At 37.3% G+C, this 25959-nt stretch overlaps 1 protein-coding gene across 5 annotated transcripts in view; it reads left to right on the top strand.

Annotated features, from left to right (window-relative positions):
- Positions 1-15643, top strand: part of LOC105059798 (ubiquitin carboxyl-terminal hydrolase 14) — a 59522-nt gene extending 43879 nt beyond the window's left edge. The window contains exons 11-23 of one of the 5 annotated variants that reach the window (XM_029260436.2): positions 614-812; positions 896-953; positions 1052-1177; positions 1571-1732; positions 6531-6619; positions 6759-6848; positions 6960-7133; positions 7922-8049; positions 8309-8435; positions 13341-13600; positions 13791-13967; positions 14992-15202; positions 15327-15643. In XM_029260436.2, coding sequence (XP_029116269.1) covers positions 614-812; positions 896-953; positions 1052-1177; positions 1571-1732; positions 6531-6619; positions 6759-6848; positions 6960-7133; positions 7922-8049; positions 8309-8435; positions 13341-13519 — 1332 coding nt within the window. In that variant the 3' untranslated portion in view covers positions 13520-13600; positions 13791-13967; positions 14992-15202; positions 15327-15643. Of the gene's footprint in view, positions 1-613; positions 813-895; positions 954-1051; positions 1178-1570; positions 1733-6530; positions 6620-6758; positions 6849-6959; positions 7134-7921; positions 8050-8308; positions 8436-13340; positions 13601-13790; positions 14371-14991; positions 15203-15326 lie in introns of those variants that run through there. The other 4 variants (XM_029260438.2, XM_029260435.2, XM_010943251.4 and 1 more) reach the window with 4 other exon arrangements.
- The last annotated feature ends 10316 nt before the right edge of the window (positions 15644-25959 follow it).

Below are 25959 nucleotides of genomic sequence, written 5' to 3'. Positions count from 1 at the left end.
AAGCTAGTCCTGAGAGCAGCAGGCTATGTCAGACTATTGAATGTAGAATTTTTCTTGTTGGGACTCCACATATTGACATTTAGCAGGCGTCCCACCAAGTTGAGTGCTAAAGAGGGCTATATCAGACCTGTTGATAGAAAACCATCCCCTAATAATCAACAAGAATGAAGAACCAGCACCTATAAGGATTCAAACAAACTAGCGAGCCTAATGATGAAGACATTTTTGAGCTGGTTGAGATACATTCTTGGTCTTTAATTCATGTCCCACTGGTCCAACTTGTATCCTGCTATAGATTTTCTATTATTCTCCATGTGGACAAGAGGTCAAGGTGCATCCCTTATTCAGTTGAATTTCAACCATTTATGACATTTTTTTTTGTATTTTGATGGCATAGTGATAAACAGTGGTTCATTAATTTGTGATGTTTCTACTATGCTCTGCTTGTTGACCCGTGCTTCTCAATGTATAGAGGAATTTCTTGGACTAACAATGTTTATTTATCTGTCTTAGCATCTTTGTTGTACATAAGTGGTATGATTGCTTCCCTCATTTTTATTTTCCATTTGAATGGGTATCTACAACTATTTCCTTGCATTGGATTGCTTTCTAGGATGCCTTGGAGTTTTTCCAACATTTGCTTGACCAAGTTGAACGGGCCAATGCTGCAAAACCTGAATTGGACCCCACAAGGAGTTTTAAGTTTATTATTGAGGAGCGGCTGCAGTGTCCATCTGGAAAAGTTGCTTACAATAAAAGAACTGACAACATTATTTCTTTGATTATACCATTACATGAAGCTACTAATAAAGGTACTTTCTAGGAAGCTAAAATTTTGTTTAGGATCCTTTCCTGATGTTGGATCCTAATTTTGTCATTTAAATAAATAATTCAGAGCAGCTAGAAGCATTTCACAAGATGAAAGCTGAAAGGAACTTGGAAGGCAAGGAAATGTAAGTTACAAATGCATGTTATGTATGCCATATTCTATGTTGCCTTTCACCTGTGCCTTTCTGTTTTCAAATATTGTAATGAAAGGATTTGCTTTTAGCAGAGCTAGCGATGAAATTATACGACCAAGAGTGCCCTTGGAGGCATGCTTAGCAAGTTTTTCAGCTCCTGAGGAGGTGCATGGTTTTTACAGCACTGCATTAAATGCTAAGACAACAGCAATCAAGTAAGTAAAAATATTTATATAGGAGAACTGGTGAATAACATATTTTCTCTTATGATTATGATCAGAATATGATTTGTTAACTGTTATCTGCATGGTTTCTAGTACAATATACTCTTGGGAGCTTGCCTAGCAAGTTTTTTAGCTTCTGAGACAGTAAATGTTTTCTTCGGATTAATCCTAAGATGACAGCAATGAAGTTTCTTTTTTCGTTTTTTTATAAAAGGGACATATTTTTCTGATTATGATTATTCTCAAAATATCAATTTCTTTTATATATACGTAACAATAGGAACTCATAGAACATTATATGTATACTTTTTCTTTAAAAGGATTTCATGCACAAATGATAGCATCCATTGTGATGAAAGTAATATGTTTAATGATTTTCTATAGGGCGGTCTTTTGGTCTTCTTTGATGCTTCTGTTACATTGTATTGGTGCTTGTGTTGGCTTGATCACAAATTTCCCTATTATCACCTTCAGCGGAGCTCCTGAAAAGAACTGTCAAGGCGCAGTTATCCATCTAATATCTGTTATTCTACAAGGAGATGTTAAGTTGGTGCTTGTCCTTTAGTTATTCTACTATTCTGCAAAGAGATATCTAATACCTAGTGGGATGAAAGAGTTATATTTAATGATTTTCTTGCACGAATACTTTAGCTATTTTGTTCTAGTTCACATTGCATTGGTGCTTGTCCTTGCTTGTTATTCTGATTTTACTGTAGAAGGTCACAAGCTTCTGTAATGTCATCTCTATCCGAGCTCCCTGGATGAGCTCAGTTGTCGTTAACTTTGTTGTCATGTAATATCTGTTATTCTACATAGAGATGGTAAGTTATGATGTCTCTTTGCGACTTCAAGATGTTGCTTATCTTGTAAGCCAACATTTTTTTATGTTTTTAACTTGCTATGGAAAGAGAAGCAACTTGCAGTTATGCAAATAATTAGCAGTGCTGACACTAAGCATGTGAAGAGCGTAAGCGCTTGTGCTCATACTGATAAGCTTCTTTTGGGAAAAGTAGGTATAAACAAACCTTCATCAATGATGTTGTTCCGCAATTGGAGCTTTTGAGATGGTATGTATGATGCTAATAGGATCAGGGTGACTGGATTTGCCATTTCTGCATGATTTGATGTCAAATTCCGAGCTGATTTTTATTTTTTAAATCTGAAATGTTTTCAGTTCTTTGTGTGGAAAATATCCAGAGAAAAAACTCATGTTCTAAGGTTCTATCCTCGAGCCTTGTCTATGTAGGGAAGAAAACAAATGACGGAAAAAGGTAATAGGAAAAGAATTACAGTCAGCCCAAGGGCTAAAATGGTGGCATATCCTCAAGCCTCATATTCGCAGCTGGAGTCCAGCCTAATACAAATCCCTCTGACCTCAGCAACAGAAAAGTCCTCAAATTTTTTTAGTGGTAGTGGAGTGGAGGCCTGGGAGCAAGGGGGTTGGGTTCTGGTGGTGGGGTGAGGGAAAGGGTGGGTCTTGGGCAGGTTGCAATGGACATGGTGGGGAGGTGGTCTCAAGGGCGCAATGCTGGCTAGGAAGATGGTAATCAAGGAGCCATTGGTGTCGAGGTAGGAGAAATGATGGGAAGAGAGCAGAAGAGAGAGATGATAAAGGGGTACAATAAGGTATACCCATTTGGCACCATTGGTTGCTTGGCCCTTGGAGGTGTTGTTATCACATGCAAGAAACTATATTGCACATGGTTGTTGGTCTTCTGATCTTCTCTTTGCCGTCAAGTTCAAGATCAAAAGATATGAGAGAGGAAAGGAACCCTAGATGAAAGATGGGAAATTAAATAGGTTTGCTTCAGGTTGTTTGTGTTTATTCTACTGAGAAAGGATGAGGGTTGACTCTTTGGTATGTGTTATACTCTCTGGTATGTGTTATTATCATATAGTTTGTTCTTATAAACAAATACTATAAATTGTACAAATTACATTGCTAGGCCAGACTAAATCTTGGCATACCCGGGCTTGGCCTATATTTGGTGAGGCTTAAAAATGTCAGTCCAGTCTAGCTCATTGGGCCAAAAGGTCTGCTCATGCTTGCCAAAAGTAGGGTAGGCTGCCCAAGCTAGTTTTATATTGGTGTATTATTGACTCTCTTTGCTCTGTTCTAGGTGCACCTTTAGTTTTGATGTTTCGACCACCTTATTTGTAATTGAGGATGGCCTGATTGGAGTGAAGAAGATCAATTGGAGCAAGGAGAGAAGTTAAAACTGTCAGGGTGAATGTGGAGGAAGTTAAGCCTTTGGTGGGTTAGTGAGCATGGTTAGGCCTGGCCAAGATTAGTGGATAGGGCCTTGTTGAAATGGGATGTCATGGGGTGCATGATCTTAGCATTCGGGACATTGAGGAGGGACATGTGTTGGACACAGCTAGTGATGTGGTTGCTGATGGCTACATGTTTGGTGTAGTTGAGGAGGTGGATGAGGTAGAGGCCATGTTAGACTATGAGTATCATCAATGAAGAACTGATCCAATTGAGGGATGGGATGTAGGAAAGGAGATTAAGGGTATGAGGATTCGGGTCAAGTCCTAAAAATCCCAAGAGTTTTATGTCACATTTTTTTTATAAGCAAAAGGATGAAAGTAGAGATGTAATCTCACCTTCTTTTAGAAATCTGCGATTTGATTTGATTTTTTTTTTTTTTTAAATAAACATAAACATGTTTACCAAACATATTTGTGCCTTTTTTGTATTTTCATCTTTCAAACAGAAACTTGAAGAAAAAATAACACCAAACACATCCAAAGTTATAAAGGACCAACTCATTTGATCCTAAATTACCAACTGTATGCCACATCTGTATGTGTAGATTATATATGTGTATGCACACACACACATATATATATTTATATATTCTGTTGGACCAACTTTGTGTTTGTCCTATTGGCAAATGATAAGTTTAATCCTCATTTGTTGTGCTGGATAGTTTTACAAACATGGGGGTATTCTTGTCATTGGCCCATGTCATCGGTGCACCATTGTCCTGTAATGATGGCAAAAATTGCTTTACCTTTCAGTACATTGATTCCATAGGCCAAATGACGATGAATGTGAAAGTATCTGGTGCAATTCATGGGAGTGAACTTGTCGTTTGTTGGTGGGACCAGCTCATGAATTTGGTCCCATGGGAGCATTATCACTCTATCATATATATTATGTATATGATATATAAATGTATATATGTTTATGTGTTTATATATGTTGGGAGAGAGAAGCTACTATATAGTATGTCAACTATTAATCTTAAGTCTTAACCCTCTCCAATCAAAGCTAGGCTATTGTTCGCAGCTGAAACTTATTTGTCTGTAATCCAAAATAGACAACAATTAAAGATGTTTTGAAGGGTTTGAAATTTAGGAGACTGTGGTTGCTGACAAAAATCAATAAAGGCTAAGTTTAAATTACTGCATGTTGAAGTCCATTCAAAATTATGTCTAACCAGCAGAAGGCTCAAGAAATTTGCACCAAATTATCTTACCTAGATTACCTTGAGTTTCTATATCTCATGACCACACATGCTTCATGTTTGTCACCAATCTTTTGTTGTGCATGCCAAAAGTCTTTGAGAGATTACTTTGATTCATAGGAAGTGCTATCTGATAATATTCCTTTTTGGCTTTTGGTTCTCTTGAGGGTTGTTAGGGGCTCTATGATTGGTTTGAACTTCGAAGAATTAGCCAGAATGCAGACTGGTTCAAATGTAGGTTAGCTGTCAAAAGTAAAAGCTGATACAATGTTTCATGGTATTCATCACAAATTTTCTCATGTCTAAAAATTTTCAGAGGTTAAAATAAATCAGATATCTGTTAACCGCTGTGTATAAACTAAATGGTTTAAATGGGTAATATTGGGTTAAAGAAGGTTATGGTTGGCAAGGTGATCTGTAGCAGAAACTGCGGCAGTTTACTATGTTGCTGCGGCGATATGGTAACAGTTGCCAGATCCTGAATGGACATTGGCTCAGCTAAAGGCCTGGGTCATATGGTCACCAGTTCTATAGTGAGGTAAAAATTATAAATAGAATAATTATGATAAAAAGTTGTTATGTTTGAATAATAGGACAAACTGCTTGAAAATAACCTAATAATTGACATAAATTAATAACAACAATCTATTGTATATATGCAAAAAAAGGGAAAAACAAAGCCTAATAACTCAGAGAGTAGGAGACTTTTGAAGAATCAGATCCCTGTGATCAACCTTTGCAAAGCATTCAATTTTGGCTGCTCTCCGGTGCCCTTTGCTGTGCCTCCAAACTCTCCGTGTTGTGCTCAGGCAAAACATGATAAAGTAATCGGGCTTCTTATACAGTGGCCAGTGAATCCTACTTTTATACCTATGGTTGAAACTTATTCAAAGTAGAACTGGAACTCTACAAAGGTTCATTGTTGAGCATGTTCACTGTTATTTAATGGTTGAGATTATATCACAGTATCAAGGTGGTTTTTTGTATATATGTCACTAGATTGTTAAGCACTTATATTATATGTAATTTGTCTTTAACGATATGAATAATTGATTCCACACTATGGAAAAAAGATTCCCCACCCCTCCTCTCCCCCCCTTCCCCCCTCCAACCACACAAAAAAATAAAAAAAAATAAAAAAATAAAAAATAAAAACCTCTCTTATATCTCTTTGGAGTTAAACAGGGTTTGAAAGTTCATTGCTAGGAACCTTCTAAGTTTTGTAATTCATACCTGATGTGAATCTTCAAAACAGAAACATTTTGTATTGTGGGCTGTTGATAATCCGAGTGACAGCATGTGTAATACAGTTTCCTCAACCTCCATTCTCAGTGCCAACTGTCTCATGGCAAAACAGTTACATAACCCTACCACTGTAGTATCAACCTTTTTCATTCCAATCCAGTTGCCTACACATGTTGGTGGTAAAGAGCTCACAGTGGTAACATATACCCTGGTGATGTTGGTTCCTGAGTCATTGGGATCAATGTTGGTAGTTGGCAGTCAATGTAGCCTTGTATTTTTTTTTAAAAAAAAAGAAGTTATAATTTCTTTGTTTGGCATGTCTTACTGAATCTGTTGCATGCAGATGTGAGTTCAAGTAGTAGATGGCCAGTGAGATAATTTTGTTCATCTAAGTGATAGATGCGTATTTGTCATCCCATTTCCTGATTTCATTCTGCATAGAGGGACTTTTTTTTTTTTTTTGACTAATGTCAAATATAACACTCCTGGGCAAGGCTGCACTTGTCAAGATGTTCCTTTATTACATGGACTGTTAGATATAGATCAAATATTTTAACAATGGGACAGCCAAAATCTTTAATCTTTAGAAAAGTATATGAGGCTTTGCCTTTATGGCTTTGCAGGACTGCTGGTTTGACTACATTTCCTGATTACCTGGTGCTGCATATGCGTAAATTTGTGATGGAGGAAGGCTGGGTACCAAAGAAACTTGGTATCTTTCCTGTTTCAGTGTTTATATCTTCTTTTTCAATCTTCTTTTTCTTTGTTTTTAATTTTAAATTTTAACTTGAAACTTTGCACCTATTTCTGTCTTCTTTTTCTTATTTATTGCTCAATGCTTTGTGTTTCAGATGTATACATAGACGTGCCCGATATAATTGATATTACGCACATCCGCAGCAAAGGCCTGCAACCAGGAGAAGAATTACTGCCAGATACAGGTGAATTATGCTATTTCTTTTGGAAGTTCTTAAAGTGATTTTATTGCCAAAATGGTATTTTAACATCTTAGTTGGTGATTGCACTCCAAACTGTTGTTATATGCCTTGCAGATTCCAGTGGTGAAAAGATGGAACCTACCCATCTTGCTGCAAATGAGGATATTGTTTCAATACTTTCAGGCATGGGCTTCAATTGTCTTCATTGTCAGAAAGCTGCCATTAACACCTCAAATTCTGGAGTTGAAGAAGCAATGAATTGGTTGCTGTCTCACATGAATGATCCAGGTTTGTTGTATAGAAATATTGAACATACCTTAAATGCTATAAGTCTAGATGATCTGGTGGTAACTAAGAATGAGAGAAAAATATAGTTTGATAAAAATAATTAAGTGCATTTTGCATATATATGTATCCTTGCAATTTGCAAATATGGTTTGTTGCATATTTGCCCTTTGAAAATTGCTATTTTCATATATACCTCTTAAATCATCTTGTTTTTGCATGGATACCCTTCTAGTTAAAATTTTGACTGATGGTGTTTATTAATAACCATTTTTATATAAAATGACTTTATTAATATATATATTATATATATATATATATATATTCTTGCTATTTGCAAATATGGTTTGTTGCATATTTGCCCTTTGAAAATTGCTGTTTTCATGTATACCTCTTAAATCATCTTGTTGTGCATAATTTTGACTGATGGTGTTAATTAATAACCATTTTTATATAAAATGACTTTATTACCACTTTATATGTTAATACCCCTGAAAAATGTGTATAAAAATATGGCTCTTTTCCACGCAAACTAAAAGTTAAATTTTTCAGAAGTATCAATGTAAAAGAGTAAGCATCAAATGATACTCAAAACGATTATTTATTAATGCCATCAGCCAAAAAAATCTAATGGGAGGGCCATCCATGCAAAGGCAAGATGATTTGAGAGCTATACGTGCAAATAGTGATTTTTGGAGGGAAAATATGTAATAAGCCATATTTGCAAGGGCATATATGAAAAAAAGCAAAAACAAAAATGAGCTTTGATTTATTTGTTTTATCCTTTGCAGATATTGATGATCCAATTTCTAATGATTCGCAAATTGTGGAGCTTATGTCTATTGATGAAGCAAGTGTTGAAACTTTGATATCATTTGGATTTCAAGAAGAGGTTGCTCGAAAAGCATTGAAGGCCTCTGTAAGATCCTTATTTAATTTGCATCTCATATGCATAATGCTGGTTATTACTGTTGATGTGATGCAATCCTTTGTCAAGGAGAAAAACAAATTTTCTCATGCATACAATTGTTTTTAGCTCCTTCTTGGTCCTCTTAATATTTTATTTTTTTTATCTCACTTGGATCCTTTATCCCACTCCTTTGGTGGAGTGAGATACTCCTACTCCAACACCCCCTCCCCCCAGTGATTTAATTGCATCTTTCTTTAACTTTGGCTAGGGTGGGAACATTGAGAAGGCCACAGATTGGATATTTAACCACCCAGAAGTTTCCAGCGCAGTTCATATGAATGCTACATCAAGCAGCATGCAAGCTGGTGATCCAGGAGTTCCAGATGGAAGTGGCAGTTAGTTTCTTTTCTATACTAAACTTTCATGTCAAGCATATCAGAATTATGAATTTCTTGTATTTTAGTTTCTTTTCTATACTAAACTTTCATGTCAAGCATATTTAGTTTTCTTGTTCATATATCTTCTTTCTTTTTCTATTTAAAATTCATCATGAATCTTTTGACCTTTTTTTGGTGAATATAATTTTTTTGACTTTGGAGACTTTATTCTGCAATAAAAATTTAACATTTATTGTGCTCTTAGCTATGCTACTTGACAAATCTTCATTTTTGTTGTGAGGGCCAGTGAAGCTAGTTTGATTTGTGGCTTTAAGGTGGATATGTCAGAATTTGTACCATGGAATATTGTTGGTAGACCAAATTGCTAAGGACACTTGTCTATTATCTGTTTAAAAATGTTCATGCTGAAATTTCTCAAGTTTTCATGAAGATCCAAAGAAAAAGATAGTATATCAATTTGTCCTTGATATCCTCAATATAAATATATATTGACATTAGCTCCAACAATTGCATCAAACATTGAGAGGTGAGTCAGTCTTGAGTAGCGGTTTATATACACATATACATATGTATAGTGTTTGTGTGTATACACACATATATGTACATATACATATATGAGATGGACTATTCTCCTTTCAAGAGAATAGGTATTTACTTTTCTCAAGTTGAAATCAGTACCCGGGCACCTAGATCGAAGATCTACACCATTGGTCATGATTTATACCACTAAAGGTGTTGAGGCACCTAAAGTCATGTGTTTGGTGTTTTCTAACATATGCATGAACTAGATTCAAAAAAATGTACGGTAATGATATGAGACCATGTTTTGCTATCGTATAAGCTTTAAAATAAATTTATTTTCATTCTATACATCTTTTAACATGTATATATCATGATCAATAAGGTGGATTTTCAATTTAAATTCTTAATTGTGGATTTTATCACACTAAAATGAAAACCGTACATTTTTATATTCACATGGTGCATATATTGGAGAGCACCAAACTATGTGATATTCGATTTTTAGGCATTTTTGCTGCTATGGATCATAGGTTCTTCAATTTAAATATCATTATTGACTTTAGACATACTCTTGCCTTTCAAGGGGAGCATAGTCCATCTCATGCGTGTATGTGTGTATATGAAAGCATCAATAATTTCTATCTAGAAATGATTTGATCCCTTAATATTAACATAAAAATCACAACCATTGATAAAAAATCTTAAACTTGCATAACTACTAGATTTCTCATCCATCATAAATTTACTGCCAAAATAACTTCCAAAGACTGGTTTACCGCAATCTCATCCAATTCATCCTAATGAAGGGGTGTGTTAAGTTCTGATTTCACCATCCCATCCCAATGCCTTGACCAAGGTTCGCCAAACCGGTACTAGAGGTTGTATTGACTGGTGACCAGTTCAGTATCATATAAGCCCATATTATTCCAGTGCATACTAAACTAGGAAGAGGAGATGGAGAGGGGGGGAGAGAGGGGCCTATGGAGGGAGGGGGGAGAGAGAATGGGGGCTTACAAGAGGGTGGAGAGGGAGAAGGTGAGAGAAGAAGGGGGGGCCGAGTGAGGGAGGAGGGACATGCCTTGTTGATGGTGGTGGTTGGAACCTCTGAACAGCTTGATCGGCATCAAAGAGGGGAGAGAGAGCACTTTGAGTGAGCTAGGGCAGTGATCGAGCAAGGAGAGAACCTATTGGGAGAGGGTGGGAGTTTTATCACCTAAACCAACCTGTGTTGCCAAACCTTTCAAACTTGGTGTTGGTTTGGTTCGGTACTAGCTGCTGCTGGACTGTTTGGTTCTGGTCGGTTCAGTGATTTTTGGTCTAGACCATTAACGATTTGTAACTTTCTACTTGTGTTTTACAATTTCATAATAATCCTCTCCTCCTCGCTGCGCCACCTTACCCCCCTCCCCCCACCACAAATGTACCAAATGGTTTCCGTTGCTATGTGCCTCTCAAACTATCCTCCCTATTTTGTGGCCCCCCTTTCTCCCAGAAAAAGGCAGGGAAATAAAAAGCCCATCCTATCGGCTCAATCAACAAGAAAGAAAGCGTGGTATAACCATCTGATTGGGATTTTTGGCGATTGGGTTCCAAAGGTTTAGAAGACTAATTGAAGATCATAGTGTTTATAAAATATCTAGTCTTCTCTATTTCTTTCTGTTTTTTTTTATGGATAATGGATCTTGTCACGTTATTGGGGCAAAGGTTTGTTACTAAGAAGACAGGAGGGCCTTGAAGGTGTGGCCTCGGCAAAGAAGACAAACTTGCTCTTCTCTTGAGCCTCACCATCTGAACCTAGGTTGAGAAGATGGAGAACACTAAGAGAATCAAATTATTAAATTCATTGGCCTCAGTCAAATGTACTAGTTTCTCCACAAAAAAAAAAAAAAAAAAAAAAGGAAAAACAGATGTATTAAATGCTGACCTGGTCATGGAAAGCCATTTTGCTGGGAAAAAAATGATCACGTTATTTGCATAATTTTCTAAAAATAATATTATGAAATAAATAACCCTTCAATTTTATAGTCCCTAGGCTTATTAATTTTATAGTCCTTTATATAAGCCTAATAACAATTCCAATAATTCATACCTTCTACTATTGATTCCAAACTTGGCCTTATCCCATGTCATTGAACAAATAAAGAACATAGTCTCACTGTTTCGTCTTTTTCTTTTCTTTTCCCTTGTATGATTTCTTTGCTTTTCTGGATCCAATATAGAAAAGATGGAGAAGATAATAACCTCTTTGAACGGATCCTTTAAGATTTCCCACCCAAAGAAAAGAACAATGAAAAATTTCAGAGGGCCAAGTTCCAGAAGCTTCTATTATGTCAAAAACTTGTTCATTCCTTCGAGGGTTGGGTATCATATACAATCTTAACATCTAAATATCACATTGGAGATTTGGTAGGATTGAACAAGAATTTCTGCTCAAAGATTTCTTGTGATAGGTGTGCAGAAGATAAGAGATACGAAAAGCAAGAAGATGAATCTGGGGTTTGGTAGAATAATTTTAGGGCACAAATCTGACCATCAAAACATAAATAAATAGTCTAATAAAACTAGTCTATTCTCTATAGTTGCTGAGGCAAATTTGCCAGAAATACACATGCAAATGCATGTATTTTGGATATTTATAATAATTGCTTGCAAATGCATGTATAGAATGGTTAACTATTAAGACCAAAAGATATGATTGTCCATACGGTATTATTAAATTAGTCTAGGGCACAGCTTTAATATCTGTCCGTGCAAGCTGTCATTGCCACTGAAGTATTAAATATATAGTTCAAATGTCAAAGCGTAGTTGTTGCAAGTTGAAGAACTACTACTAATTGGTCATCATTCTTATAATTTAAGGAGCTTTTTTTTGCAAATATGATCCAACGGAAGTTTGATAATTAAGGATCTATAATCAATTTTGTTAGAGTTCCTGAGGCAGCTTGGAGATCGCGATCCACCACCAAATCTAGTGGCAACTAATAGTCTGGTATAGATATGGTCAAACTGTGACAGTCATACAGAATCCCCTTTATTTGAAATTTTTCCATTAACAGATTTCTGTCACAATCTTAAGATTTTAGAGCATCTCTGACAAAATATGAATGGATTGGTAAACTGTATGATATACAGTTGGCCATGACTTGCGCAGAGTAGCTTATCCATAATCCATGCAACATTGGCCCCACTTCTCTGCGAATTCCTCTCTTCATCTATCTATTTCCCCTAAATGTAATCCTATCTTCGAGTTCAGGTTTGCTGGTCATTATTAGGTTAGAACAAGGTATTTTAATTGAGTTAGAAAACTCAGTGTAATTTTATATTGCATTACAGTAGTAACTAAGTCTTAGCCATAAATTTCACTTACCACTCTTCCTACAGGTTTCCTAGATCAACTGGTTATTTGTAATGGTTCCTTAAATCCGTTTATATTGATCTGCAATTCACTTTCACCATATCTGGAATTGCCCAGTATTATGTCCTTAAATGTACTATCATTCACTTCCACGAAATCATTCTACCTCTTTGTGGTTTAATATTCTGCCCCTTATCTAGAAGTTTCTCCATATTGTGTATGGAAATGACGTATATGTAAAAAAGAATATCTAGTAAAAATCACAGTGCTCTTTCCCTTCTTGCTCAGTACTATTTACAATATTTCGATTGGTCACATTAGGTGTGGCAGCAATGGCCATCTGAGCAGGCCAGCCCCTATGACATATTGTTGGTAGAGACAAGGACGGTATCATGTTGCAATCTCATTTTTATTCCCGGTTTTATTATTGACAGAAAGTCTAAAAGTTTTGAGGTTATTTATCTTTAAAAAAATAATGCCTTTTGCCTCTCAAAGCGATTTAAGATGTTCAGGCCCATTTTTCTAATAAAAGTATTTGTGATGTATTGAGCTTATGATTTTTCCTTCCAGGCATGCGCATGCACGTCCAGTTTTATTTGTGGTTCTTTATATATATGTATGTATATGTGAGTTGTTCTTGTTTCTCATTGACATTGTTTGTTTTAGTCATTTAAAGTACTTTAGCGAGGCAAAGAAAATATTGATACGTATTAGATACTGGTTGTTCAATATTTTGAATCCAGCTATTAGGTTTAGATTCCCATCTCCTGTTCCATAGAAAATAAGCTGCAGTTATTTTTGTTCTTGCTTAGTTAAAAGCACAAAACTATTGATTCTGCCTGTTCTTTATTTTAAACATTCCCCTGAGTCCATACTATTACACTTTTATCTTGTGAATGCTTTAATACCTTGTCTTGGATAAAATGCCATTCATCATTAGAAGGATGAGTTTTTTGGAGGTTCCTTCTCAACTATGCTTGTCCCTGATTCAAGATTTCAGACAAGGAAAGTTTTTTTTTCTGCAGGATACAAGCTAATGGCACTGGTTAGCCACATAGGCACCTCCACTCAATGTGGGCACTATGTGGCTCATGTATATAAAGATGGAAGATGGGTAATCTTCAACGACAGCAAGGTTGGTGCATCAGTTGACCCACCTAAGGACATGGGGTACCTCTATTTTTTTGAGAGGATAGACAGCTAAACCAAACAAATTGACTGCTGGAAATCTTGAAGCAGCCAAACTCTCAGCGACAGTACAGGAGAGAGTCAGTTAAAGTTACAGGTGATGTTAGCTAAAAATCTCCTTCCTGTGCTATGGTTTCGCAACAAACTAGTTCTGATGCATCATTCTCATTTGAAGCGATAAAACATTCATTGTTATCAAAAATTTGTTACATTGGTTGCCATATTTTTTTTGCTGATATATTCAATCTGGTTTTAGTGGTTGGTGATTAATAGTTAACTGAATACAGGGTTCAGACTTGCTGCTTGTTGTGACGGTTACATCTGCTGTTAAATTCTGAATATAGATGCTACCTGCCTTTGTTGATCCTGTCCTATCCTGATGCAACTGAGGAAAAACAATCATTGCATTGGTTTAATGGAAAGGAAGTCAATTGACACAAATTACGGACTACATTTTCTTGGAGGTATATTGGATCACTGTGCCTGTGCATTTCTAGCAGTATGGAATTTTTGGCTTTGTGTAAAGACACTATGCTATATAAGTTCTAGAATGACTGATGACAATGTTAACATGAGTTTCTCACGATGATGTTGGATGTTTTATCACTACTTTCGAGGATATCAAGCTACAGATCTGTTCAGGCACCCAGAATCTACTCTGGAATGCTGTTCTTTTTTAGTTCCTGGCATGATTATGGTTGCTACCTGAGATTTTCCTGATTTAATGTTGCATGATCAGTTTGGGTTGTGGGATCAGGATAATTGTGTTTATTTCCAGTCTTTCCAGTTCTCGACTTGTCCTAAATGATTGATTAATGAAAGCTTTCAATGTGGACCATACTAGTTTCCTGTATGGATTTCTCAAAATGGTTTTCCATAAAAAGAAATGCTCTGAAGAAATAGTTGTCTGGTTTAAATAAACTGAAAGAATTTTTACATCCATTTGTTTTCGATGAAGTTGGATAGCTTTACCTTAAAATCCAACTTTCATGAAATTTGGATCTGAAATGTGGCATGACATATCTTATTTTTTGGGGTTTGGGTTGGATCTATGGTTAGTCTTTTAAATTTTTTATCTTATCACACTTCTGCAGTTTAGTTAGTAATTGGAAAGGAAAAATTGGGATGACTAAGAAACTGATCCAGCTAAGTAGACCGGAATCCGGATTGTTTGATGGTTCAAATTGTTTGAACTTTCTCAGTTATATAGTACATTTTTGGGTTTGGGGGAGATCCTGAATGCTTGATTTATAGTTGTCCCTGAAGACTTGATTCATACTTGTGTCATAAGCTCCTTGTTGTGTATGCGCACGTGTGCTTGAGTCTAGTGGTTGATTCCCTTGATTCATGTAAATATTATATCCCTGCTGGCACCAGCAACATGTGACCACCTGAGGAGCACCGTCGGTGGCTGTGATCTTGGGGTTTATGATGCATCTCAAATGCAACTTAATTTTTCTTTTTGTACTTCTTGTATCTTCTGTGCAGAGAGGATGATTGGGGTAGGTGGATGTGGTGAAGAAACATTCTCTCTACTGTTCTGATAGCCCAAGGAATCAACCATATATCAGTTGCTACAAAGTGTGTCTTGCAATAAGAGGCTTTTATCAATGTCCTGGACTGGACTATACTAACGCATTTAGTCCCATGATCAACTCCACAACTATTTATTTGATTCTCAGTATTGCTTTCTCTTGAGGTTGGCAGTTACATCAACTTGATATAAATAATATTCTTACATGGCATATTTTTTGAGAATTTTTATTACCCAACCTCCTAGTTTTATTGACTCGAACTTTTCTACACATGTTTCCTATTTTCAGAAGACCATTTATGGTTTGAAGCAGACACCTAAAGCATAGTACAAGGAGCTCAGTAATTTAATCATCATCGGCAATGACTCTCATTTTATTTTCCAGATTATTAACACTTTGTCTCACATCGAAGATCTTAACTTTTTGTATTATTTCTTCGGAAAAGAAGTTGTTCCTACATTCACAGATCTTTTCTTGTCTCAGCACAAATATATTCGGGATCTCTTTTAAGTGTTGTCACATGGCCTATGTAGAGGCTGTCACTATTACTATCTCTGCCATTAATATTGTCAGGCTTAACGATGGAACTCCATCAGTAGATGCCTTCGATTGCAAGCGAGTTGTAGACATGCTTCAATATTTCTCTTACTTGTTTGGATATCGCATATTCCATAAATAAGTTATTTTATCTATGCACTCATCTTCCCAAACATATCCAACAAATATGAAACGTGTACTTTGATACCACAAAACCATGATCAATTATGGCATCTCTCTCAAGTGTTGCTCTTCAATCACTCTTTATGCATATGCAAATGCAGCTTAGGCTGGCAATAGGGATGATCACACCTCTGTATCAGCATATATTCTCGATCTTGGTTATAATTTGATTTTGTAGTCCTCTTGGAAGCAAAAATCTATCGTTCAGTCTTTTATCAAGGTGGAATACTATGCTATTGCCTTCACTGCTGTTGACATTGTTTGGGTGCAATCTTTTCTACATGAACTCTACATCTCACCCTCCAAGGTTCTAGTAATCATCTTGAAGCCACTTATCTATACTCTAATCTTGTTTTTCATTCTAAGATGAAAAATATTGTGCTTGGTTTTCACTTTGTTCATGACAAAGTTTCTAAAGATTTGCTTTAGGTTTCTTAGGTCTCCACCGTAGATCAAATCACAGATGCCTTCACAAAACTATTAGCATGACAATGCTTCCATCTTTTGCAATCCAAGATTAGTATTTTTGAGGGAGCCACCATTTTGTGGGGGCATATTGGAAGTCAGTAGTTGCCACTGTAATTCTCTGATCAACAAATAACATCTATTACTAAAACTTAGGCAACTACCGTGGAAGTTTATTATAATCCATAGTTTAGGAGATTTTAAATTTTTGTTGTAATCCTTATCCTTCTTGATCTAGTCAACTTCTACATAAATATTCATACAAATGAATAAACGTATGTGGTAGGATTTTTTGAACCGTCCCAAACTGGATGGTTTAGGCCATGCCGAATCCTGCAGGAAATCGGTCCAGTTCTGATGTGCAAAATGGCATGGCAGAGTCTCAAAGGGAGGGAGAAGAAATAGAGAAAGAGAGAAAGGAGAAGAGAACGAGAAGGAGAGTAAGAGAGGGTCTCCGGCGGCCGTCAGAGGCCATCCGAGCTCTATCGAGCTCGATAATGGTGGAGGGAGGGAAGGAGAGGGAGATCGGAAGATCGGGATTACCGAATCACCGGAGGGACGTCAATGCGATTTCTCTGATGGCCAACGAGCGAACGTCGAGGGCGGCCAAGATTGAACGAGTCGAGGATGGCCTTTGTCCTCCCGTGCAGAACAGGGGTGAACTCCTATTTCGAATCCGACCTCGACCACCCTCTGCTCCCTCAGAGCTGGCTCACCGATCGTCGAAGAGCTCGTGGCAGCATCGCCGTCCGTTTGGAGGACTCTGAAGGCCTCCAGTGATCCAGTGAGTCCTCCGCCTCTTTTTTCTTTCCTCTCTCCGGTCTTATCGAGCTCGAAAAGAGCTCCTACTGTCGGAGGCCGTCTCTTCCTCTCCCTATGCTGTCGGAGGCCCTCTCTTCCTCTCCCTTTTTCCCCCTCTCCTTCTCCCTCTCCCTCTCCCTTTCTTCCTCTCCTTCTCCCCCCCTCTTCTCCTCTTTTTTCTCCCTCTCTCCTTCTTTGTCGTGTCGGTTCGCATCGATCCGGTCTGATCCAGTCCGGTATGGACCTATACCACCGGTTGGCCGGTATAGGTTCCAGTTCTGACTTCCAAAATCTTGGTGTGTGGTTTATTTTCTCTCAATATTAGTGCTAATATTTCTTCTATAATAGTTCGATCCTCAGTTGGAACAATATTAGTTTGTTCGTGATTCTCAGAGCAACATGGGAGACATCCAGGCATTCCAAGCCAAGGGAGACGTCATTATGTGAGACTGATGCACTGCCCGTGGTAGCCTCAATTAAGTTAGTTACTCTTGCCTGATTCAACATTTAGCTTGTTCAAGTTTGCTACCATGTGAAATCATCATGTCAGACATCATTAACAGATATATAAATATATTTTGAATACATGCAGTAGCGTCATGACATCACATTCTAGATCTTCAGTCCTGTTGAGTGCCTCTTGTGCTGAGCACTTTTCCAAAATAATATAAAAAAAAATTTAAATATCAAAATATATCAAAACGAAATTTATTTACCAAACTAATGCAAAAGGGAAAAATGTCATTTTGAATGGCATTTTTTCCCCTTCCACGTCACCCCCCATTTCCACGGTGGCATCGTCCCAAAAAAAAAAAAAAAAAAAGGAAGAAACGCCATTTGGAATGGCGTCTTTAAAAACACCATTTTGAATGACGTTTTTAAAAACGCCATTCAAAATGGCGTTTTCAAATTTTTCCACAAAAAAAAAGGAAAAAAATCATGAAAAAATGAAAAAATTGGTTTTTTAAAATTAAAAATTAATTAATAAATTAAAATTATAATTTTGATTGAAATTAAAAATATAAAGATTTGAATTTGTAATTCATTAAAAAAATTAATTTAGAATTTTTATTTAAAATATTTTTTAAAAGATGTCAAAAAAAATCTTAAGAAATAAAAAGAAAATTATCATAGAAAAAAGAAAGAGAAAGAAATATGAAAGAAATAAAAATATAAAATTTAATTGAAAAACATCATTCGAAATACTTGTCCTAAAAATTTTTAAAAAAATTATAAATTTTAAAATTTTTAAAAAATCAAAAAAAAAGAATTATAATGTACAAATTTAAAAAAATAAAATTTTAAAGATTAATTGAAATTAAAATATTATTTCAAATTACTTTCTCAAATTAAAAATAATTAATTTAAAAAAGATTCAAAAAAATTTGAAAAATAGGCTAAAAAATTTTTATAAAAATATAAAGAATTGAAAAAAAATAGAAATTATAATTGTAATTGAATAACAAATTTTATAATTTTTAATTTTAAGAAATAAGAATTATAATTGTAAATGAAATTAAAAATTATATTTTAAATAACTAAATTAATTTAAATATAAATTTTTAAAAAATATTATAAATAAAAGAAAAAAAATACGTAATAGAATATCAAAAAGATAAAAATGAAAAAAAACTAAAATTAAAATTTAAAATTATAAAAATTATAAATTAGAATAGAAAAAATATATCATAAAAGAATAAAATTAAATTAAATTAATTACAATTTCTTTTTTAGGGTATTTTATAAATGTGACTTAAAAAAATTAAATTTGAATTAAATTTTGATAAAAAAAGAAATACATTAAAAAGTTTAAAAAAATGAGGAAAAGTTAAAAAGTTAAAAAATGAAAATTTTTAAAAAGTCACAAAAAATAAGGATTAAAAATTAAAAATTAAAAAAAAAATTTAAAGTTTAATTGAAATAAAAATATTTTTTAAATATAATTTATAAAATTAAAATTTATTTAATTAAAAAAATTTTCAAATAAAATTTAAAAATATCTTAAAAAAATTTTATAAAAAGATAAAGAATTGAAAAAAAATAGAAATTGTAATTGTAATTGAAGAACAAAATTTATAATTTTTAATTTTAAGAAATAAGAATTAAAATTATAATTGAAATTTAAAATAATATTTTAAATAAATAAATTAATTTAAATATTATTATTTAAAAAATATTTTAAATAAAGAAAAAAAAATGGGAGGAAAATTTAAAATTTAATTTGAATTAAATTTTGATCAAAAAATAAATACAGTGTAAAGTTAAAAAATGAGGAAAAATATGGAAAAAAATTTTGTAAATTGAACTTTAGAAAAAATAATATTTTTTTAATTAAAAGAAAAGAATACGTAATAGAATGCTAAAAAAAAAAATGGAAGAAAACTGAAATTATAATTTCAAATGATAACTATTTTAAAATAAATAAAAAAAAGTATCATAAAAAAAATAATAAAATAATAATAAAATAGGAATTGTAATTATTAATTTTAAAGAAATTTAATTTTAATTTAAATTAAAAATTATCATTTAAATTATTATTTTTTTATTTAATTTAATTTATTTATTAAAAGATTACAAATACATAATTAAAGAAATTAAAAAAAAAAAAAAGGAGAAAACGCCATAGAGAATGGCGTTTTCCCCCTCCCCAAACCCTTTTTCCCCTCTTCTTCCTTCTCCCCTCCTCCCTTCTCCCTCTTCTCCTTCTCCCTTCTCTCTTCTCCTTCTCGATCTTCTCCGGCGTCTCTCCGGCGGCACGACGGCACGGCGGCGAGGTCTCGGCGGCGGTGAGCTCTTCCCCCTCTCTCTCCCTCTTCCTCTTTCTCTCTCCCTCTTCCCCTCTCTCTCTTTTTCTCATGCCGGCGGCGGGCCGCGCGTCCCGGCTACGGGTCCCGCATCCCGACGGTGACCCCCGGCCCCCTCCTCTCTCTCTTCCTCTCTCTCTCCCTTCTCCGTGGCTGCCGGCCACAGACCGCCGGCGGCGGGCCGCGCGCCCCGACGGCGGGTCCCGCGTCCCGGCGGCCTCTCTCTCTCCCTTCTCCGTGGCTGCCGGCCACAGACCGCCGGCGGCGGGCCGCGCGCCCCGACGGCGGGTCCCGCGTCCCGGCGGTGGTCCCCGGCCCCTTCCTCTCTCTCTTCCTCTCTCTCTCTCTCTCCCTTCTCCTTGGCCGCCGGCGGCGGGCCGCGCGTCCCGGCGGCGGGTCCCGCGTCCCGGCGGCGGGTCCCGCGTCCCGACGGCGGGTCCCGCGTCCCGGCGGTGGCCCCCGACCCCCTCCTCTCTCTCTCTCTTCCTCTCTCTCTCTCCCTTCTCCTTGGCCGCCGGCCACAGACGGCCGGCGGCGGGCCGCGCGTCCCGGCGGCGGGTCCCGCGTCCCGGCGGTGGCCCCCGGCCCCCTCCTCTCTCTCTTCCTCTCTCTCTCTCTCTTCCTCTCTCTCTCTCCCTTCTCCTTGGCCGCCGGCCACAGACAGCCGGCGGTGGGCCGCGCGTCCCAGCGGCGGGTCCCGCGTCCTGGCGACGGGTCCCGCATCCCGGCGGTGGCCCCTGGCCCCCTCCTCTCTCTCTTCCTCTCTCTCTCTCTCCCTTCTCCTTGGCCGCCGCCCACAGTCGGCCGGCGGCGGGCCGCGCGTCTCGGCGGTGGCCCCCGGCCCCCTCCTCTCTCTCTCTTCTCCTTGGCCGCCGGCCGTCTGGGCCGCGCATCCCGGCGGTGGCCCCCGGCCCCCGGCCCCCTCCTCTCTCTCTTCCTCTCTCTCTCTCTCTTCCTCTCTCTCTCCCTTCTCCTTGGCCGCCGGCCGTCTGTGGCCGGCGGCGGGCCGCGGCCCCCTCCTCTCTCTCTTCCTCTCTCTCCCTTCTCCTTGGCCGCCGGCCACAGACGGCCGGCGGCGGGCCGCGCGCCCCGACGGTGGGTCCCGCATTCCGTCCTTGGCCCCCGGCCCCCTCCTCTCTCTCTTCCTCTCTCTCTCCCTTCTCCTTGGCCGTCGGCCACAGACGGTCGGCGGCGGGCCGCGCTTCCCGACGGCGAGCCCCGCATCCCAATGGTGGGCCCGGCCCCAGCCCCGGCTGGTGGTGGGCCCGCACCCCGGTGGCCAGGGCGGGCCCCGCGCCCCGACGGCGTTCCTCAGCCCCTCGCCTCTCCCGGCAGTGGGCCCCGCGTCTCGGTGGTGGGCCCAGACGGTTGGTGGGGCCGCATGCCCTGACGGTGGGCCCGCGTGGCGATGGCTCCGATGCGATGGGCTGCGATGACGGTGGGGCCCACGGGTTCCGACGCTCGTTTTTTTTAATCTCATTAATTTATTTTTATTTTTATCTTTATCTAATTAGATCCAGTTGTATTTTAAATTTTTAAATATATTGCATTTCATGAAAACGTAGACCCGTCAATTGATCAATGTATAATATTCTACGTTATCCGTATAAAATATATATGAAATATATATTTTTATATGAATATCGTAAAATACATACATTGGTCAATTGATTGTCCCGTTTGGACAGTTTGGGAATTGCATTTAATTCTATAGATAATTACATTATTCGAATGATATGCGGAGGGTTCGAGAGAAATTTCGGACAGTATTTTTCTTTAGTTCTCCTCACACATTTTGAGTCGTGTGGGGAGAACTAAGGGGAAATGCTGTCGAAATTTCTTTCGGTCCTTTTTGCATATCGTTTGATTAATGTAATTAATCTATAGAATTAATGCAATTTCCGAATGGGATAGGATCTATCTGTACCTATTTGTTGATGATATGATGCATGTATCATGTAAATCTTTTGTAATGATAAAATAATTAATAATATTAAATATTTTAATTTTGATTTTATTGTAGGTTTTTTTGAGAAAATGGCCAGTACTCAAGTTCGTGTTTTATTGTATTATGATGGCATGATACAGAATGATCAAACTGGTGTACAGTATAGTCACCCTGCAAATCGGATGATTAGAATATCTTCATCATTATCACGTCAAGAATTATTGGATCATTTATACAGCAGTATTCCTGTAGACAAAGAAAAATATGAAATAAAATTGAAATGGAGATCTCCTAATCTGTCGGGACAGTTAATGCAGAGTAAATATATCTTGGTTCCAATTGATGACGATGATGATGTCGAAGAAATGCTGACCTTTCCTTTGAAATATTCAGAATGTCGATTTTTAGAATTATATATTGAAAAAGAAGATGTACCAAGCTTTGGATATCATAGTCGGTTTTTAACTCAAGCGGATAATAATGCTGGGCCTTCCTCACCTTTCGTAACTCCTATGATACAAACCGATAGTGTTGAGGCCGGTTTTGCAGAACAACATTCCACTACTGTCGGTCCTAGCTGTCCAATTATTCCAAGTGCTGTGGTGACTTCTCCTGTGTCTTCTGCTATGGTGACTTCTCCTTTGGTACAAGTAGTGGCAAGTGCGGGAGACGACACTCATATAGGAAATGATGATTGGGTAGTCGGTGGAATAAATTCTGATAGTCTGGGTTTTGAGTCAGATGAAAATGAAGATGAAGACAGTTGGATGGATGAGGACAGTAGCAGTAATGATGATGATGATGAAGATGAGAATGATGATGAAGATGTTCAAGCTAATATTAATGTGGAAGAATCTCAATCTCGTTTGCACGAACCTCCATAATATTTTAATGATATAAATTTAGATGATGGTGGTTGTGTTAGTGCTGGTCGAAGATTGAATTCTGACAATCAATTTTGGGACTCTTCGATGACTGAATTTTCTAAAGGTTTAATGTTTGAGAGTAAAGATGATGTAAGAAGAGCTGTTGATCTTTATCACATTATGAAGCATCGGACATACAATGTAGTTCAGTCGCATTCGAAATTATGATCCGTACGATGCGCATCATCAGATAATGTTCAGCATTGTAAATGGAGGCTTCGTGCTCATTGTTGAAAAAATATGGATATTTTCAAATTACAAAATATGAGGGTCCTCATACTTGTTTGTTTACGGGATTGAGTCGAGACCACAAACATGTCAGTGGAAAGATGATTAGCACATTAGTCCGACATATTGTTGAGAAAGATCCCGGTGTTAAAGTTGAAGCTATAGTGGCAGCCGTTAATGATCAATTTCAATATACAGTATCATACAGGAAAGCATGGTGTGGAAAGCATAAGGCATTGGTTGATATTTATGGAGAATGGGAGCCATCTTATGCTAAATTACCTTATTATATGGCTGTACTTCAATATGCAAATCCTGGTACAGTTGTTTCATGGAATTTTTTTCAAGCTGTGAATTCTAATGTTCGTGTTTTAAATTATATTTTTTGGGCTTTCGAACCATCTGTTCAGGGTTTTATGCACTGCCGTCCTGTAATTAGCATTGATGGCACGCACTTGTATGGAAAATTTAAAGGTAAGATGTTAATTGCAACAAGCATTGATGCAGAGAATGGGATATTTCCATTACATATGCAATTGTCGATGAGGAAACGACTGCAAGTTGGAGTTGGTTTCTTTTCCAGCTCAGAACACATATCGTTAAAGATAGAAATGGAATATGCTTAATTTCTGACAGGCATCCAGGTATATTAAATACCATCGCAGATGAGTCTATTGGATGGAGTCCACCACGTGCTTATCATCGATATGTTTAAGATATATCTGCAGTAATTTCAACACTCATTTCAAAAATGTGCAGCTAAAAGAGCAGTATGGCAAGCAGGAAGTGCTCATCAAGTTCGTAAATTCAATTTTATCATGGGTAGGATTAGAACAGTGAATGAAGAAGCTTGGAGCTGGTTGTCCGAGATAGAAAAGGAGAAGTGGAATTGGCACATGATGATGGCCTACGCTATGGTGTTTTAACTACAAATTTGTCGGAGGTTTTTAACAGTGTTTTACGAGGAGCTAGAAATGTGCCAATTACAGCTTGTGTTCAACTGACATTTTATCGTCTTGTCAAATATTTCAATACGAGGCATGCCCAAGCCTTGAGATATGTAGAGGAGAATCAAAATAATCTTTTTACTCCTCATGTTGCAATTAAAATTGCTGAAGATCAAGTTAAGGCTAACCAGCACCGAGTAACAGCATTCAACCTTCAAAGAGGTATATATGAAGTGCTTACGAGAAGAGCAAGTGGAGGATTACGAGGTGGAGGAATTCTCATACTGTTACATTAGCTGAAAAAAATATTCTTGTGGAAAGTGGAGCACGTACAAATATCCATGTTCATATGTTTTAGCTGTGTGTCAAGAAATTGCTGTACATTTTAGTGCTTTTGTGGATGATGCATATACAATTACAGTATACATGAATGCTTGGAGCGGTAATTTCAATCCACTACCACATGAAGATTATTGGATGCATACACGTATGTTCAAATGTATGCCTGATCATCATCGTTTGAGATCGAAGCAGAAAGATAGACCAAAGTCAACGAGACTACGAAATGAGATGGATGATAGGCAAATAAGAAATAGGAACCACTGTGGTATTTGTAGGGAACAGGGTCATGATCGTCGTCGCTGTCCTAGGATATTTCAACATACTTCAACTTCAAGCAGTGGAAAAATTAAAAGCTTCGACAATTTATTGTTGTCATTGTTTTATGAATTACTGTGGGATTGTATTTGAATTTTCGTGTTTAATATGTTGGGATGAACTGAATTTTGTGTTTAAGTTGTATTGTGTGATAATATTATATTTAAAAAAAATAAAATATATTATCTTATTTTTTTAATACATCTGTGATAATATTGCTTGAGACAGCGTATTATGGCTTACGATCCATGATATCCCGATCCCGAGACAGCAGCATTCTTACATTGCAGGAGCACCATCGATCACAGACTATTTTAGATGGCGGTGTAAGCATTACAATCTTATTTACTCTTTAAATTTTTATTTTAAAAATCATGTACGTTATCTAATTATTATATTTTATTGCAGGAGTCCAGACATCTTCGTCTACGACGATCCGATGTAGATTTCTGGAGGACAGAGAACATCCCAGATAGAGTGTTAGATTATTTACGATATCTGAGATTTTATGGAGTATATCGGATCGGTCGTATACAGATGGACGTTGGTTTTATTACTGCTTTGCTTGAGAGATGGCGTCCAGAGACACACACATTTCATCTTCCATTTGGTGAGGCGACCATCAGTTTACAGGATGTCAGCATCCTTACTGGACTACCAGTTGATGGAGATCCAGTTACCGGAGTTGATCCCACACTTACCATTCCGGAGTGGCAGGCTTTGTGCTTGCGATTGTTAGGGTTTGAGCCTGACGCACATTTTTTTGATCATTCACGACTCAGGATTGAGTGTTTGGATGATCGTTATCGTCATTTTCATATTACGGATGATGCACCAGAGGAGATGGTGCAGCAGTATGTTAGGGGTCAGGTGCTGCGATTGTTAGGTGGTGTCCTGTTACCTGATACTTCATCGAATAAGATGAAGTTGATGTTTTTGCCATTATTAGAGGATTTAGACTTCGCTCGTCGACTCAGTTGGGGCAGTGCAGTACTAGCTTGTCTATACCGAGCTATATGTCGGGGTTCCTATGCTGATCAGAGCGAGATTGACGGTTATCTTGTATTATTACAGGTACGTGAATTAAAATTTTTAATTTTTAATATTTAATTATATTTTACATTCGATATATCATTTATTTAATTTTTAAATTTTGCAGATTTGGGTATGGGAGCGTATGCCGACTATCAGTCCATTACGACGACAGTTGCTCGAGATGCCATCAGAGCAGCAGGATCCTGATGTTCCATTCAGACTAGACGGACCATTAGGATACAGGTATCAAAATATTATTTTTGTATATAAATTTTATTATTTTAAATTTATTTAATATTAGTACATTGTGAAACAGATGGAACGTTGCATTCAACGTTCATCACGTATCGACAAGAGTGGCACGGGTTTATAGGTGCCAGTTGGATACAT

This window comes from Elaeis guineensis, chromosome 2 (assembly GCF_000442705.2).
Source record: "Elaeis guineensis isolate ETL-2024a chromosome 2, EG11, whole genome shotgun sequence".
In the NCBI taxonomy this organism is placed as follows: Eukaryota; Viridiplantae; Streptophyta; class Magnoliopsida; order Arecales; family Arecaceae; genus Elaeis; species Elaeis guineensis.
Note: the sequence above shows the minus strand (reverse complement) of the source record. Positions and strands in the feature narration are given on the sequence as shown.